Here is an 18,339-nt window from a genome sequence, read left to right on the forward strand (position 1 = left end):
AGGACTGGGATCAGACATGTAGCAACATCCCTGCAGGTGTCTGAAAACCAGAGGCTCAGACACATTGAAGCTCAAACCTTTGATTGTGTTTTCCAGTGAGAAATTCATGGTGAGACTAAACAAAAACGGAGGACCAAAGAATCCGGAGAAGGTGGATCGGCTGTGTGCTCTGTTCACGGTAACCAGGACAAACACATGTAAACAACACGTATTTTGTTGCCTTTTCAAAGAGAACGTCTGAAAGCTAGCAGGGCATGATAAAAGTAAGGTTGCATTGCCCCCTATTGATGTATGGTAGCATCAGCCTGGAGACAAATCTGCCAAAATCCAAGACAATCAAGGTATGAAAGATGTATTTATTACATCATATTATTAACTTTAAAATATCTGATTAATACTGGCTATTACATGATAGTCAAAGCCATTTAACTTCTGGTGCATCTTTAGTCATGTATTATACAATAGACTGTTTACTTGCTAATTAATGTCAAGTAAACTGTGTAATTTTAATTGTTTGAGCTACTGTTTAAACCAATCTGAGAGTCTAACCCTTTTCAAATAGACCTATCCTGATTATTAAAAACATCTTCTATATCTGTCACTTTTAATGGTCCTACAAACTGTCAGAACTGAATCAAGGTACTCATCCATAGTGAAAGTAAGGCATAGGACCCATCAAACGTCTCTTTCTGCATCACTTTCTGTCTTTATTAGGGCAGATATTATCTGTCAGCATCAGTAAAATGTTTTCTCAGTACTAACTGCTTTGTTTTGCTTTTTTGCTCTCTTGGTCTGCAGGACCTGAGCAACAAAGATATGAAGAGAGATCTCTACATCGTATCACAAGTTATTCGAACAGGTATGACTGTTCTTCTTATTTGTAATCATTTAAATACGTTATCACAGTATTACTTCTATGCTGTTGGCAAAAGTGAAAGACTGTCTAAATTTAATTGATTTTATACTTTTTTTTCAGGTCGCATGCTGCTGAATGACAGTAAGAAAGGTCCGGCACATGTTCAGTACCGCAGACCATACGGCTGCGCTGTTCTGGCCATGAGTGACGTGCTGCAGATCATCTCAGAGCTCAAAGAGGAGAAAGACTTTGTTCTTAAAGTCTACACGTGAGTGACTTCCCTCACAAAGATGACAAATTATAAAGGGAATGTGTGCAGGTTGGAGATCTGGTCATTAAAACAAGTTCACATAGAGACAAACTGAAACACAACACTATTCTGATTATGATTCAGAACACAGTGCAAACACATCTGTCAAATAACCAGGTTATTGTGATGAAAAAAATTAGATCATATTAAATTCCTAAATAACCTTTTCCATATTTAGTGCAAGACTTCTTGTTTATTTCAACTGAAAAACAAATCAATATGTTTTTTATTAAAAAAGTATAATAACATGACTGCATAAACATGCAAAGCCTTAGTTAAATACTTCATTGCAAGCACATTTTCATCCAGTCTCATAATTTTGTGTTGTCTGATACACACCTAACATAATGTACAGGGACGATCCCAAAATAAACTTCAGCTGTCCTAGCAGAAGCCATAGTTCGCAGAGAGGTTACATAGATCAAAACTATCTGATCCAATGCCTATCCAAAGATATCAGTCAGGAATGTGGAACAACAGCAGAGGTGAATAGTAACTGGTTACATTTACTCAGCTACATTTACTGGAGTAACAAAATATACTTTTAGGAGTAGTTTTACTGCACTGTACTTGCTACTTTTACTTGAGTCATATTATACTTAAGTATCACAACTCTTGAGTAATATTTCTGGCTACTCTACGTGCTGCAAGTAACTTCAAGAATAAAGGACTGACTTCTTTTAACCAAAAATGGACCACAGATACAAAAACCTACAGGTTATGTTAAAATGAAACTACTTGCTTGTATACAAGCTTTGTTGTTGTTTTTAATGTTATTTTCTATCTGCTGAGCTCAATGAGCCATTTGGCGGTCAAATGAACGCACAGTAAACAGTAGATATTGTCATTGGAAGTACTTTGCACTGTTCTAACATACAGTATATATTAACTTCTGTTAGTATTGCTTGCAAGTTTAATGTTGAAACATTGATTTGGAAAAGTGTTTCTTCTGCATGAATTTGTTGTTTTGTAATTTTATTCTTTGTATATCTTTGTCTTTAAAATACCAGAATTTGCACATAACCTTATATTTTTGTGTCTAATTATAAAAAAATGTAAATTTAAATAATCAATTGTTATGACTAGTGACTCAGTACTTGAGTAGCCTTCTTACATAATATGTTTTTACTCTTCAATATAACTGGCTATTTTCTACTTTTACTTGAGTAAAAAATATGTTGAAGTAGTGCTACTCTTGCCTGGGTACAGTTTTTGGTTACTCTACCCACTTCTGAACAACAGTGACACAAAAAATATGAATCTCTAAATATTTACCTCATAACAAAATTGTTGAAAGTGTAAGATGGAAAAGTGCCAAGAGATGATGTGTGATAGTCTGATGTAATCAAACTTCAATTTCCCGGCCACAATTTCAAAACATTTGGGACAAAAACAGCACAGTGCATCATTTAAAACGGCAGCATCATGATCTGGAGTTGATTTGATTCAGTTAGAACTGTGGCTTTTGTTAAGGTGAGTGAAATTATGAACCATTTCAAATAGCAGTGAGTTTTGACCCAAAACCTTCAGGTGTCTCTTAGAAAACTGAAAATTATCAGATATTATTCACTCACAGTGAATCCAAGCATCTGTTCAAATCAACAACAGAATGGCTTCACAAGATAAAAGTATTGTTCTAAAGTAGCCAGTGAAATAAATCCAAGAAAATCAGTGGCCAACAGAAGAGGACTTTGGACAACATATGTCTCACAATCTGAAAGACTTTGAATGCTTTGCCAAGTTGGTGTGATCAAATATTATCAAGATGGACTTCTACCAAAGAAGAAAATATTAATTTAAGGGTGCACACACCAGGTTATTGCAGCTTTTTTTATTTTCACATTTCTTTCCTCAGTAAATGTTAATTTTCTTCTGTTTATTTGAATTGGTCATATATCAGGTGCTAGATATCCATTGACATATTTTTTTTATTTGCCTCACTTCAGTCCCTAAAAAACTTCCCTTTTAACAAGGTCATGGATACATTTATAGCCACTATAAACCACCACAAAGCTCTGACAAGTTAAGCAGAAACGATGAAATTGACTACATCATTAATGGGTTGTGTTGAATATGGATAAGGGTTAGCTCTTTAGTTTGCAGCTACAGCAAAATGCACTGTGTGCTTACAGATTATCTGGTAAAAAAAAAATAAAAAAATTAGGAGCTTGTGTTTACAATACAGTGTTTTTACAGTTGCTTATATTGCCAAACACTGAATAGGTCAGGCTGATGATAAACCATATAGGAGGGAGGATTAAGAGTGCTGAAAACACCATAAGCTTTAATCACGTTTTAGTTTGAGATTTTTGCCTCTGTTATCTAGTATTTCACTTTATTTTTTTGCTCTTTCAATCTTACCTCTTAATATGAAAAGGAGAAATATGATTCAACAGCTAATTCCCCAATGCAATTAGCTATAATTTCACACAGAAACCTCTAAGAAGTTACGGCCTACAGCAGAGGAATACCTGTCGGCTAAAACCTCTGACGAATCGCCTGCAGGAAGCTTGAAGGGCTTCTTATTCCAGCATTATGTCTGTTTGTGTTATTTACATGTGTCTGAATATATTTGATGGCTTATTTCATGGGTTGTAAAGCATCCTTTCTGTCTGAGCATTACTGTGTTGAGGGTTTGTACATTTTAAGATTAAGATTTTTGTTTTTTCCTGCCAAAGATTTTTGTGTTTGAGGTTTTATATACTTTGGTTTGACAGCATTTCTCTTGCCCTTCAGGTGCAACAATGAGAATGAATGGTACCAGATCCATGAAAACATCATCCGCAAGTCGAGCACCAAATACACAGCTCCCAGCACCAACTACGGTAGGGACAGGCTGAGTGAGAGTGTCTGTAGCTCTGCTGTGGATGGTGTCAGTGTGCTGGACATTGATTTAGAATGAAGTAATTTGCAAACATTTTGTGTTAGTTTCCTCTTCTTTTCATTCTACAGTCATCATGTTATTAAAGAATATGATTATTGTGAAGTTAATCTGTTCCGTGGTGATGTTTAAACATTTTTGTCATACATTTTTTTTTTATTTAAAGGAACAATTATTAATGATTCCAATTTTGGAACAACACAATAGCGTATTTTTGGTCCGCTTCTCTTACTGGCTTCCATGTTAGCAGGCTGCAGCTCTTTTGCCAAAGTAAAATTCCAAATTCTCCACTCTGTTTTGGGAAAGTAAATATCTTACTTATTGCTCCTGTAAGGTCTTCTGTCAATGCAGGATATTTATTACAGTTTCCCAACAATTATGCTTTATAATTTTAGATGACCTCTGGGACTTATTACAGTTTCTCTTTAACATTATTGTGTTTTAATTTTAATTCTCTTATGATGGCATTCTATTTCAGTTTTTAATTTATTTCTTTATTTTTTATATATTAGCTCAGAGAAACATTACAAAAATTATGTATTTCCAGTATTTTATCAGCTGAACCGGTATGGTTATGAACTCAGACCTAAAATAATTCACCCGTATGTTATCAGGTGCTTAAATTTCACAAAACACGTTTTCTTACTTTATTTAGCATCTTCTCTGTGTATTTTCTCTTTCTTCTATATGCTGGTTGAATCAATCCTTACAGGTCTGTTGGAAAAAATAACTTCTTACGTAAAACAGCAAGCAGCCTTAATGGCAAGTGAATAACCAACTTGAATAAACTAAATTAGAGTAATGCACACAGAAGCCATAAAGTTAGAAAACAAACATGCAAACCTCCCAGGAGCGACTCCAACTCCACGCCGTCTGACTGATTTGTGGATGTCATCCGTTTGACATCAGCTGGAAAATCATCTTAATTGGTGTCTCTGTAAGGGACTCAGGCTGACCTAAAGTTACACCCTGAGCTCCTGGTCCCAAAATCTCATCTGTTTTAACTAAACTTTGTGCTTATTTCAGTCTGTAATGTCATTTAAGACTGCCTAAGTGAAATCTGCAGTATTGTTTTCGGACAAGAGAATCAATACCAACTGCATTAATGGAATTATGACGTAATTAATCTTTAATTTCACACAGTATTCATGTTTTTTTCAGGGCTTAATTGTAGCTTTTTTTGGTCTTCTTTAGAAATGAATTGGCTAAGATTTTCCTTTTCATGCACTTATGCCTTTGGTTTATTTATCTTTTATTTCCACCTTTGTTCTGCTCTCCTATTTTCTGTGAAATGACTTGTTCTCATGTCTTCTCTCCATGAAATCCTGCAGGACTGATCATCTCCCTGCAGCTGCTCAGAGGCGACATGGAGCAGGTCCGCAGAGAGAACCCTCTCATTTTCAGCAGGGGGGTGGCCATCACTCGGAAACTGGGATTCCCAGATGTCATCATGCCAGGTGAGTCACATTTTCTCACAATGTGCTCCGGTAACTCATCTCCTCCCACACAGGTTATATTTTATTTTTTTAGGTTGTGTGTGGACGCAGCACAATAATACAAAACACACAGCTGCCACTCGGACAAAAGAAAAATAAAGCGATATGACTTCATAACGTGAAAACTTTCTTGTTGGAACAATGTACTTTTCACATTTGTGCAATATGTTATTAGGTTATAGCAAAACATCAAAAACACAAAAGAAAGTAGCCCACTTTAAAGTCTTGAACTGCACTTTCTTTAAACATTTAAAACATGGAGTCACAGCTACACCAAAGTAAGACAGAGTACATGATAAAGTGCACACGCCCCTGCAGCATTAAAGAAAAATGGGATCGAAGCTCAACTATGACAGGTCATGTAAATGTGTTTGACTTCAGTGGATACACATGCATCAAGTAACCTTCTTGTAAAGTCTTGTTTTTCAGGATTCTCACAATTGTAAATCTATCCTTCAGTCACCTGTGAGGTTTTTAATTCTCTGTAAAGTCACGTCTGTAGTCCTGCAGGATAAGCTTATTGCTGGTATCTTGTTACTTGTCATATAGTGGCTTCTCAAAATATAAAAAAACTGTGTCTTAATTAAGGAAACATACAATTAGTACAATAAAGAAACAATTTTCCGAAGTGAACAGTTTAGAAAATAAATGTATTTATTTTCCTGGAAACTCACGATGAAGGTGTGAACATCTTTGGTAAATGCATATTTTGGTTAATACATTCCAACCTGATTTTTACTTGCGTAAATTATTTATCTACTGACAATTGTCATATGTTGATTTTGTTAATAAAACATGTAAATAAACAGTAACACAACCGAGTTTGTTGCACCAAATCCTTCCCATTTAGTTTTGTGTGTTCACAGTAAGAATGTAACATTTAGCCACTGCGATATATTTTCAGAAATTACCCAAATACGCCCAGAGAAGAACATTTAACCTGAAACTGTCCTCTAAAGCAGACACCTGGGCTGCATTGTTAAACATACAACATGGATAGGGGTGTTTCACACCTCTTTCACACACATTAGGCATCCCTCCCCTCCGGCAGAGATAGAGTGAGTATTTAACGCCCATCCTGATATATTAGAGGTGACACATCCTCTGTAAGGACGAGCTGAAAATGACAAATGAATCCACACATGTTAACACAGGTCATTTGTCTTCTGCATGTTAGAGACATTCACATTTTAAATGTGTCTAAATGTGTTTAAATGTGTCCGAGAACATGTGTGTCCCTTAGACAGAGGATACAGTATTTATATAAACACACTAATCTTGATATTTAAGAAAAAAAGTTAATTATATGTATCTTATTATTATTATTATTGTTAATTTGTCCTGTTTTTGTGTTATGGCCTCCTTCCTGGAACCAGGCGACATCCGTAATGACCTCTACCTAACTCTGGAGCGAGGAGACTTTGAGAGAGGAGGGAAGAGTGTTCAGAAAAACATCGAAGTGACTATGTATGTCATCTACGCAGATGGTGAAATACTGAAGGTATGGAAATGGTCCTACATATATTAAAATATTCTGCTTAGTTTGATATCAGTAATTGAAGAGACAGAACTCAACAAAACATGTTGGAGAAATCAAAATATCAATTTTAACCTAACTCTGCCAGGGTTAAGATTAATAAATTTGGGCTTAACTGTTTGTGTTTACCCCAATGCTGTATATTTACTAAGAAACCTTTTGCTCAAATATTACCTTTAATAGCTTTAAAGATGGCCATTTTAGGTTTTTCTTGAGTGGGCATGTTATGCCATCAGTTTAGTTCTTAAAATGTGCCCTTTTTTCACCCTGTTATTACCACATACTAACCCAATAACAGAAGAGGTATTTTTTTGTTAAGAAATTCAATATTTTTTTATATAGCAGCAATTCTTGATACATGTCATCTCAAGGTACTTTCCAAAGTCAAATTCAATCAGATTATATACAGGTTGGTCAAAAAGTTTCCCATCGGGCAGCTCGTGGCGTAGCGGGTAGCGCGCCCCATGTTTGGATGCCTGTAGTCCTCGATGTGGACAACCCGGTTTCGAATCTGACCCGCGGTACTTTGCCGCATGTCTCTCCCCTTCTTCCGACCCTTTCCTGTCAGTCTACTGTCAATAAAAAGTGAGCCACTAGAAGCCGCAAAAAAAAAAAAAGAAGTTTCCTATCTAAGGAAACCCAGCAGATAGCATCAAGTCTTGACAAGCAGCATTCACTCCTCCTGAAAGAGCGTAGAGCCACAAAGGACAGTTGTCTGCATTGTCCATGGCTTTGCAGCAATCCCTCATACTGAGCATGCATGAAGCGACAGTGGAAAGGAAAAATCCTCTTTAACGGGAAGAAAAATCCTCCAGCAGAACCAGGCTCAGTGTGAACGGTCATCTGCCTCGACCGACACAAAAGAGCACAGAAGTGCTCATTGATCCAGGAATCCTATCCTACTATTTTTCCTTATTGCATTCCTATTTATTATACCTAACCAAACACAACTGGGGTTTTCATAAATGATTCTTAATTTTCTTGCCAGGAATAGACTTAAACATTATCTAAACCAACAATGCAAAACATTTGACCTAAAATGTTAATAAACAGTACGCCTATTATTTTACTGTGGAAGTATTAGTTCAAATCATGTCTGCCAACACAGAAAATATTCTAAATCTTCTTAATCCAAATTATTGTTCCCAGTTAACAATGCTCCAGGCATCTAAAACCCGGCTGCTTAAAACTGTAATTATGGTATTTATCTGTTAATGTTTGTCCAAACTCTCTGGCTCCCCCTGCAGGACTGCATCAGTCTGGGTTCAGGCGAGCCCAACATCCCTGAGTATCGCTCCTTCGTCCTCTACCACAACAACAGCCCCCGCTGGAGTGAAGTGATTAAGCTGCCGATTCCCATCGATCGTTTCAGAGGCTCCCACCTCCGCTTTGAGTTCAGACATTGCTCCAGTGAGTAAATTATGCATACATTTGCTGGGTTACAGAGCTGGCAGCGAGAAACATGTTATAAGTAAGACTGCTAGAAAGTATTATTGGTGAAAAGACAATAGTAGCTGTACTGGTAAAGAACAAATTGATAGCCAGGACAGCATATTTAGAGGTTCCTGACACATTTAACAAGGAATTTTATCAAACTGGTTGTTACAGCAACAACTTTAATTTGATGGATCTGTTGTCGTATAAACTCTCATTATTTCTCTCATTTTACTTCTCTGTTGTTCTTGTTTTTTCTCACTCTACAGCAAAGGATAAAGGAGAAAAAAAACTTTATGGCTTTGCCTTCACTCCTTTAATGAGGGAGGATGGAACAACTTTATCTGACGAGAGTCATGAGCTCTATGTCTACAAGGTCAGATATAAACGCTGCATATTTCTCTTTGTCTGGCTCGTGATTTTTAGGCTTGTTCACTCTCTGCTTAAAGATTGTCAGCCTTTGCCTGAAAATAGTATACAGTTCCTTAACGCTTCCAGGCATTCAGTCCACGTACCCAGTTCAACAAGCTTTCATTGCACATTGTGAAAACTGTCTCAAGACATAGCTGATTACAGCTGTACCAGAGTTTATTTGGCTGTTGAACTTGTGATGGACAATGAGTAATGTCTGTTCAGATTTATTTCCAGTTGTTGAATAAAAAAAGTCTAATTCTTTTTATTTTATCTGTTGAAGTTATATCCGCATTAAAACAAAAACACCAGACATTTTAAGAAGAGCCCCTTCACCTATAGTCTCAGTCTCATATTATTTGTGGGTTTTCTTGGTTTCAGTGCGATGAGAACACAACCTTCAGTAACCACGCCCTCTACCTGGGCCTTCCCTGCTGTAAGGACGACTTCAACAGCTGCCCCAACATCCCCTCCAGCCTCATCTTCCAGCGAAGCACCAAGGAGACATTCTGGATCTCCACGCAGCTCTCCTCCACCAAACTCACTCAGAACGGTAAACCAGTTAGTCCAGCAAGATTTCAATCTGCTCTCAAGTTGATTCCCAAAGAAAATTAAATCCTGTTAAAGGCCAAACATTATATCAATGAATGTGTTAATGTGCATCTAGATTTTACAGGGAAACAGAATCTTTTTAGATGAAATGTTAAAAGAAAACTAAGGCCAACTGAGCACCTACAAATGCAAAACATAATCGTGCTTTATACTGTGTTCTGATTTAATGCAACATTAACTAATATTTACATGGACAAAAGTAATTGAGATAAAGAGCTGAACACAATAAATATGTGTCATGTAAACACGCCAATCGTATTTTGACCAGATTAAGCTCAATCAGAATGAAATTGTAATCCGAATGAGAGGAGTGGATTATGTCAGGATCAAATTATTCTAAATGTGGCAAACTGACCTGAATGTGCATGTGCGGCCCGACGTAATTGTGACGTATTTCTGCTTTTTGTGGCACAAATGCATCAGGAAGCAAAACTGGCTGTGCTCTCGATACAACCTTTCTATTCGAAACATTAAAATTGATTTTAAATTGACGTTACTGAATTCTTTATTCAGTAATGTTTCAACCATAATTAGAACCTGGTGCAAGTCTAGACTGGGCGCTCTGAAGACAAACGTACTCGTATAAAACTGGTTTGTTTACTAATTTTGTTGTTCAGCAAAGACAAAGTACTTCTTCCTGTTCTTTGTATCTTTTTTTTATTTTTATTTTTTTTTACAGAAATTTGATAACCGCCTGTGTCAGGCTGGTACTGTTCAAAATAAAGTCAGGTGCATATATATACACATTATGATCGGATTAATTTATTTTGTGCCCATATTAACAGTACAATCTGATACATTTTTTTTTTTTTTTTTTTTTTTTTATCTGAATACATTTCCATTTGATCGTGAAATTTTTGTGCATGTTAACATAGCTGGTTACATGATTATGAGCCGGTGCTGATTTCTCAAAATAAAATATGGTAACAGCAGTAACAGAATCTCTCCTTGTTGAAAATACTGACTTATATCAGGATTTCGAATGACCATTCTGTCTGAAACATGTTGCAAAACTTCACTACCACATCACAGCTAAACTATATATTTAACTTTATCATTAAGTAGATTAGTTTCTATGAAATACTTTTAGCGTTGTCGTATTTTTCATCAAACCATGTTATGATATTCTGGTTTTCATTGGGTCATTTCCATAGTATGTTATGTCTTTTACTTTTTTTAGTGGACCTCCTGGCCCTGCTGAAGTGGAAGGCCCATCCTGAACGGGTCATGGACATCCTGGGGCGTCTGCGACATGTCAGTGGTGAAGAGATAGTCAAGGTGAGGTTCATCGTGACAACCAAGGGAGGAGAACGGCTCTATTTGTGTCACAACATCCAAAATATTTATCTCATAACAAAAATGGTTATGGGTGTGGTTCAAACTGTGACAAAGTCTCATTTCCATTTCTCCTCAACTTCCAGGTTGAGGAGAAAACATTTGAGTTAAGCATTTATGGTAGCTTAACAGTTTTATTTTGTTTTTATTTGAGTTCAGCTCAGAGGCTTCTTGTGCTATGGTGTGATGTCCCCCAGGTGATTATATGCTGTCCTTGTCCCAAACGTGTTAATAAAAGACAGTGATTTCCAATGTTTGGCAGCTCACATCATCCGAGGTGTGAAACCGCTGGCGGCATATTTCAACACAGTTTAATTTGACTGAATTTTATTTATTATTTCTTACAGTTTTGTAAAGACTGAAGAGATTCTTTTGAAGTTGCATGGATGGTTGGTTTGCTGAAGTCCATCTGGCTGTCATTTTCAGCCAGTGTTCCTCTGCAAGTACCCCAACAGTGACCTTTGTGTAAATCTCTTATTACAGTCAACACTAACTCAACATTTACAACCAAAAGCTGCCGGCAAACTGCACCATGATCATGTATAAATAATTTTTTTTTATTATTATGTCAACTACATTCACTGTGCCACAAATGGAGTTCACAACCCTTCACTTTTTACTCATTTTGTTATCTGAAAATTATTCTAAAGTCAAGTTTTGTATAGTTTCTAATGTTTTAAATCTAAACAATATAGCCCACGATGGAAGCATATTTTCAAGCATTTTAGTACCTCTTTAGGAAATTATAAAAATTAAACACATTAGACACAGGACCGGTACAGCCACCAAGAAAGGAACTTTTTGTAGACGTCCAAAAAGCAAACTTTGTCAAAGCACAAATTAGTCGTAGAACACAAATAACATTTCAACAGCATCAAATGTGTGAAAATCCCTGTTGTCTACTTAATTCGGAAATGGAAAAAAAGTTTGGAACCACCAGGACCCCTATTTGATCTGTCCATCTGTACAAGCTGACCAAAGAAGGACCAAGACCTCGGTCAGGGAGGTTAACAACAACGCAATATCTACTAAAGCAGAGCTCCGGTATTCCCATGTGGGAACAGAAGAACCATCCAAATATCAACCATTACTACTCCACCAATCAGATCTTTTCTAGGCCCTACATAACCCACGCCTCACTAAAAGCTACATTACAGCCTGAATGAACTTATGCAAAAAGCACATCAAAGATTGTCAGACTATGAGGAACTAATTTCTCTGAAATCAGAAAATTTGTTTGAGTATAGAAAACTACTGAAACGGATTATTAGACTATGATGTAACAAAATGCGGAAAAATAAAAGAGGTTTGAATACTTTCTGGTGGCACTTTAGCTAGGCTTTTACTCAGAAAAGCAGGGGGCAAAGAATTCAACGTTCAACTTCATAAAGAATTCAACTAGTCAGTTCTTAAATCACATTTAGGCATTAGTTACTCTGCAAACAAGTCACCCAACCTTTCTCTAAAACTGGAAACAGGAGGCTTTGTGTTATAAAAGGAAGCTTAATGTGATGGATCATAACATTCTTGCCTGTTTAACGACCGTGCCTGCTTACTTACAATTAAACTTGTGTTTCTCTATGTCTCTCAGTTTCTCCAGGATATTCTGGACACATTATTCTCCATCTTGGATGACAACACAGACAAATATGGACCCCTTGTGTTTCAGTCATTGGTAAGGCAGTTTGGTAAAGTAAAAATGGAGAGGAGAAGTTAAATGAAAAATTCTTATATGAAATCATCGACTTAGTTACTTAGTGTGTGTTCATACAGTTCATTCAACTTCCTTCAAGTAAAAGCCTAATAAAACATTTTTAGAGCCCCAAATGTGATTGTTTGAAAGCTCCTAGTCATAATAAAATGATTTGTGCCAAATAATATCAAATAATATTGTTATGACTGTCAACAATAATTCTGTGCTGGGAATATAACTTCTCCCCCTTTGGGCTGATGTATTTCATGAACATCTAAATAAAAATGACATTTTATTTAATATTGTTAATAATACAATATCTTCTGATCGTGTTAATGTGGCTGAAATGTTGGTAGCCAAGCCAGATATTTCTGTGTTTTTGTTTAAGCTAACCTTGGTCCAAGCATAGGCACTAAAAAAGCCACATTTCTAACTATTTCTCTAATTATTCTTAATTGATCTCCAGATTTTTCTTTTAATGTCCCACCTCTTTGTAAAGCTCACCGCTTATTACTCATAAATATTTTCAAAGCTTCCTTCATAGACTTATCTCTCTCTTCCAGGTTTTTATCATAAACTTGCTCAGGGACAGTAAATACTACCACTTCAGGCCGGTGATGGACACATATATCCAGAAACACTTTGCTGGAGCTCTGGCCTACAAGTGAGTTGATCTGCCGACTGCCTCTAACACCCACCTGGTCCTGCCGACAAGTTTGGTTCACCGAGAAAGTCAATACTTGAGTTATTCTTTAAATAGAAAAACTAAACAGCACCACTGAAGGAATGACCATGAGATGCTATAAGAAGATTTTATGACTTATTCTATGAAGTACTGTAAGTTGTTTGATTAAATGTTTCTTTGTCATAAAGTGTGTATTAAACCTCAACCTTACCATACTGAACCAAACAACAGAAAATAAAATGATGAAAATTGAAAGTAGAAGTCAGCATACTCTGATCATGTGGTTTGTTTACAGGTATTGCTTGGTCACCTGACCTTGTCAGACTTTAAAAGGCTGTTTTTTTGCCTAAGTAATTTCAGCATCTAATAACAGCACATGAGAGTTCCTACTGTTATTAAGACTAATGTTATGATCATTGTTTGTTTTTCAGAGAGCTGATTCGCTGTCTGAAGTGGTACATGGATCGTTCTGCCGAGGTGGTCAGACAGGACCACATTCAGGAAGCAATGAGGGTAAGAACCAGTGTAACCTCACAGATTATTCTCTTTTAATAACCCAGATGGCTTAAAGTAGAAACAAAGTTAAATCCATCCACTAGAATGTTCATGATTTTCATTACATTTTACATTAAGCACCATTACATCTAAGAAAACTAAATTCAGTTTATTCATAGATGTATTTGTCAGATATGTGTACATGCTCCATTTCAGTCAAGCCTGTAATTATTTGCAGTTTGCCGTTCTACAGTTTTCTTTAAATAAACTAAATAATAAAATTGAATTCTCAGTTTTCTTCATTATGATCATATGAATCTCTGTCCTTGCTCTTTCTGGCTGCAAAGAACAGTAGGCATGAATTTTAACATAGACACACCATGTGAAGTATGTGCAGAATTTGCCACTTTTATCCAACAAAGCTGCTCAGCAGTTTTAAATATTAATTAGACTCATCCCAAATGGTTCACACTGTCACATAGAAGTGGACGGTATGAATTATTAAGGATAGTTTTGACATATTCTGCAGCTTTAGCTTCAGATCTGACTTTTTTATTCATCTTGTAGAAGTCTCATTTAGTACTTAACATTGGAACCATATTTCTATCATGTTCAGTCCAGCTGCAACCATCGCACAGTTTTTTTTTTCAGTTTCAGTTGTCTTTTATACTTTTTTTATAGTGCATGCATTTTTAAAGTGTCTAAAGACTCCTGGTACATTACTTAATGTATGTCCATTACTGACACAAACTTAAAGAAACATTCTCTTAGAAAAATTCCAGCTTTTTTCTGTGTATTTGTCTTGTTCCTAATTTATTTAATTATCTCTCATGTGTTTTTCCATCCTGAACATCAAACTGCCATCAGGCTCTGGAGTATCTGTTCAAGTTTATCATCCAGTCTCGGATCCTCTACTCACGGGCCACGTGCGGGATGGAGGAGGAGCAGTTTCGGACCAGCATCCAGGAACTCTTTCAGTCCATCCGCTTCGTCCTCAGCCTGGACAGCCGCAACTCGGAGACCCTCATATTCACTCAGGTGAGGCTGAACACAGCCTTTTTTCATTAATCGTTTATTCTATTCAATGGAGATTACAGCTGGATGTTTCTGCTTCATTCATTTATTCACATAAAGCTCCAGCCTGTTGTCTCATTGTGCCTTACACAAGTATTTAATTTGCTTTATTTAGTGCCATAAACATTTAGTGACATAAACATTTAGTTTTACATGTTTTTTAGCAAAGTTTCTACTCTAGCTGCTTTGCATTAGGTACTTTAATTTTACTTTTTCTCCTTCTACACCTTTTTCTACTTTCCTTACTTATTCACTTCACCTTCTTTTTCAATCCCCCCGAACCGTCCTTCATTGGGTCCCATTCTTTTCTCCTGGACCTCCTTCTTACCCACACACCACAGGGCTCCCAGCCTTGCCCCGGCCCCAATCAGGCTCCAGGCCCCTGCATAGGGCCTGCAGGCCCGTTAGCACTAGTCTCTGCCCTGGGGCAAATCCAGACCCCTGTCCCAGGACAGGTTCCTGGGAGCGGTCCATCTAACTGCTCTCAGGCCTGGAGCTCCAACGCTCTGCGGCCAGCTTCGCTGTCAGTAAGTAGACGTTTGGAAGAAAGCCACAGCTCCCAGCAACAACTCGCACATTTACTGCTGCACCTCCTGATTGATTTCACACATTTGAACACATTTCTGTTTGTTCTGCACTGTCAAACCATTCCCACTGTTATACACAACACACACATCGAACCATGCTCACCTACATTATCCACATCCCACCTAACACTAGTAGGGTGCATCAGTTTCTAAATTTTGGACACGGACAAACAAAAGTCCGTGTCCAACTAGTTTTCAACTTTAAAAGTAGATCTTTGGCCAAGAGGTTTGTCTAGAAATCTTCCCACAAAACAATTTTGATGACAAATTGGACCAATCAAACAACAATTTGGTCCAGAATTCAACAATATTTTGTTTGGAATACACAGTTTTTCTAAAATCCAGCCATATTATTTTTACATCAGTTCATCTATGAATCGCTGCAGCCCAGTGAAAAGTAAACATTTCTGTAATCTGCCTTGCAATAGGACCGTGTAAATCCCATCGTAACCCTGAAACCCTCAGTGAAATAACATTATTAAAACAGGATAGTTTTTCCTAACCGGACCTCCTTTACCACATTGAGGAGTAGTTGGACCCGCAGCAGATACTGCATCCGCGTCTGAGCCAGGTTGTAGACGATGAACTTGTGGAGCATAGTGTAACCATTGGGATTACAAACCCTCATTTTCATGTCGGGACCCATCGAAACTGTGACAACATTCAGTGTGACAGCATTTTTTACAACTCCATCCAAAGTCCCACTCAATCAGAAACTATTATTACTACTTATTGGACCAGAACCTGAGCTGTTATCACACATAGGAGGCTTTCCGATCTCAAATACTAAATAACTCATCACTAAAGCTAAAGCATATACCAGTGTAAAGCTGGTTAGCAATTATAAGAACGGTTTGGCTGCTGTAGTGCCAATAAAGATTTTTTCATTGAATATTAAGGGGTATGAATAATTTTTGACATGCTGATTTTTAAAAACTGTAATAAAAAAAACTGAATTTAAACTAAAGGCTGGTGTGCTAACAATCTAAACGCTTTCTGTTGTCACTGCGCTTGAATCTGATGCAGGGATGGAGAGTAAAAGAGGAATACAATTTTACAATAATGCTTTAACATCCATGTTCTCTGACTATCTCAGAGTTAGGTTCAGCCAAAATAACAACAAAGGTTCTGTTGATAAAGTATGAATGAAGATTTTATGAGCAGACTTGTTTAAACAAAAACAAGCTGGGATTCAAGATTAAGGTCAACCTCAAAGTACTTGAAGCGGGGCAAAACGAAAAATATAGACTTAATGGACAAACTTCCTCTTAGTTTGCCTGAATGAGAGCTACTTTCATTAGAGTTTAGCTACATAAAGATACAGTTTGTGTGGGTGGAGAAACATTGATTTGAAAAGATGTCAACAACCTGAAAGGACCAGAATTGTTATATATATATATATATATATATATATATATATATATATATATATATATATATATATATATATATATATATATATATATATATATATATATATATATATATATACCTAACAATTCATTATTCCTCCTGTCCAAAAGAGGAAAACTCCTTTGGCACACAGAGGAAATAGATGGTTTGGGAGAGGGGTACAGGAAACCATTTACATCAAAAGAGGAAATAAATCTGGCCTGATGGCCTGTCAGTTTCAGAACAAATCACACCTTACATGTGACCAAACATCTGAGCTATGCTGACTGCCCTAACGACGACCCATTGTTAGCGGAGGCTAATTTAGATGTGACCAGATATACAGAACAGCACTCCTCTATAGTTTTAAAGCTGGGAACTTCTACCTCACTACCTCTTAGGGTAGGGTCTTCAGATGAAGAGCAAAATGTTTTCAACTAGAACTGAAGTTCAGTTGTTTTAATGTTCTACCTTTTTGTGAATTTCAATTCTATTCAATTTTATTTATATAGCGCCAATTCACAACAAATGTCATTCCAAGGCACGTTAAAGTCAAATCTGTCCTGGATGACTGAGGACTTTCAACAGTGACGTGCAGTCAGGGGAGGCAAGTGAGGCCATAATGAAAACATAATATATATTGTGATTCACTCAGTCATTTGTAATAAAAGTTCTTTTTTAATCTAATTTACTTATTTTTTATCACATTCTCTTTAAAATCGAAGACTTTTCGCTATTTCCCATGTAAATCCTTTGTGGCGCTTCATAGCGAAGAAGCCGGTGAGTGAGGCGACAATGAGTTTGGCCTCTCCTGGGATTGCGCAATCCCATGTTAACTGCGCTGGCTTCCATTCTGTGAATGCATCTTCCTGTCTCTAGATCACAAATTCAATTGTTCAAACACTTATGAACTGATTTTCCACAATTTAATATATGTGGATTACGAATTGCGTTTTGGTCATTAAACTGTGTGTTTTCGTGTGCTGCTGGGCGATCATAAAAGCCAAAGAACTGGTTGTAAGTGAGGCCGGCAGTTCCTTGGTCTCTAGGCAGGGGGCGCTCAAGGAGCACCGCTCTGATCCCCAAATAGTAGAGTCAAAGCAAGTTATGGATGTATTATTGCGAGTTTTGCTAAACAAGTAAAGCACTAAAAAGACTCTAAACATACAGCCAGAACAGGACTGATCAAGGAAGGCTTTCCTCCCTGGCAGTGAGCTCCATTGAGACTGAGAGACTTTTAAAACTGAAGAAGATTAAAATAACTTTTACCGGAAAATTACCGATATTTTTGTTCAGAAAGAGCGCAGCTGGACTTCATTTCCAAGTAGAGGTAAGACAGCGATAATTATTCATGTTTTGTTTTTGTAATGAAAGTTTTGTTCTGTGCCTTTGTTTTAAACTCATGCTTAACTAGTTATGGTTAAGACTTTATCATTTTGCCCTACAGGTTTCTTATCAATTTAATTTTCCCTTTTATAAATTTGTGGGTAGTCTTATGCAAAATAACTCTTTGTATTCCATTCTCCTGTATGCTTTTTAAA

The 18,339-nt window shown here is 36.8% G+C and overlaps 1 protein-coding gene across 1 annotated transcript in view; it reads left to right on the forward strand.

Moving 5' to 3' along the window:
- Window positions 1-798: 798 nt before the first annotated feature.
- The window catches only part of LOC105920979 (dedicator of cytokinesis protein 3), a gene marked incomplete at its 5' end in the record, with an annotated part of 76,733 nt that continues 59,192 nt past the window's right edge, over window positions 799-18,339 (forward strand). Inside the window, 14 exon segments of the mRNA XM_036129195.1 lie at window positions 799-859; window positions 977-1,124; window positions 3,903-3,991; window positions 5,379-5,504; window positions 6,920-7,044; window positions 8,328-8,490; window positions 8,784-8,890; window positions 9,307-9,478; window positions 10,718-10,815; window positions 12,464-12,547; window positions 13,129-13,229; window positions 13,682-13,763; window positions 14,613-14,783; window positions 15,161-15,346. Coding sequence (XP_035985088.1) covers window positions 799-859; window positions 977-1,124; window positions 3,903-3,991; window positions 5,379-5,504; window positions 6,920-7,044; window positions 8,328-8,490; window positions 8,784-8,890; window positions 9,307-9,478; window positions 10,718-10,815; window positions 12,464-12,547; window positions 13,129-13,229; window positions 13,682-13,763; window positions 14,613-14,783; window positions 15,161-15,346 — 1,713 coding nt within the window.

The sequence above is a fragment of the Fundulus heteroclitus genome, unplaced genomic scaffold (genome assembly GCF_011125445.2).
Source record: "Fundulus heteroclitus isolate FHET01 unplaced genomic scaffold, MU-UCD_Fhet_4.1 scaffold_145, whole genome shotgun sequence".
Lineage (NCBI taxonomy): Eukaryota > Metazoa > Chordata > Actinopteri > Cyprinodontiformes > Fundulidae > Fundulus > Fundulus heteroclitus.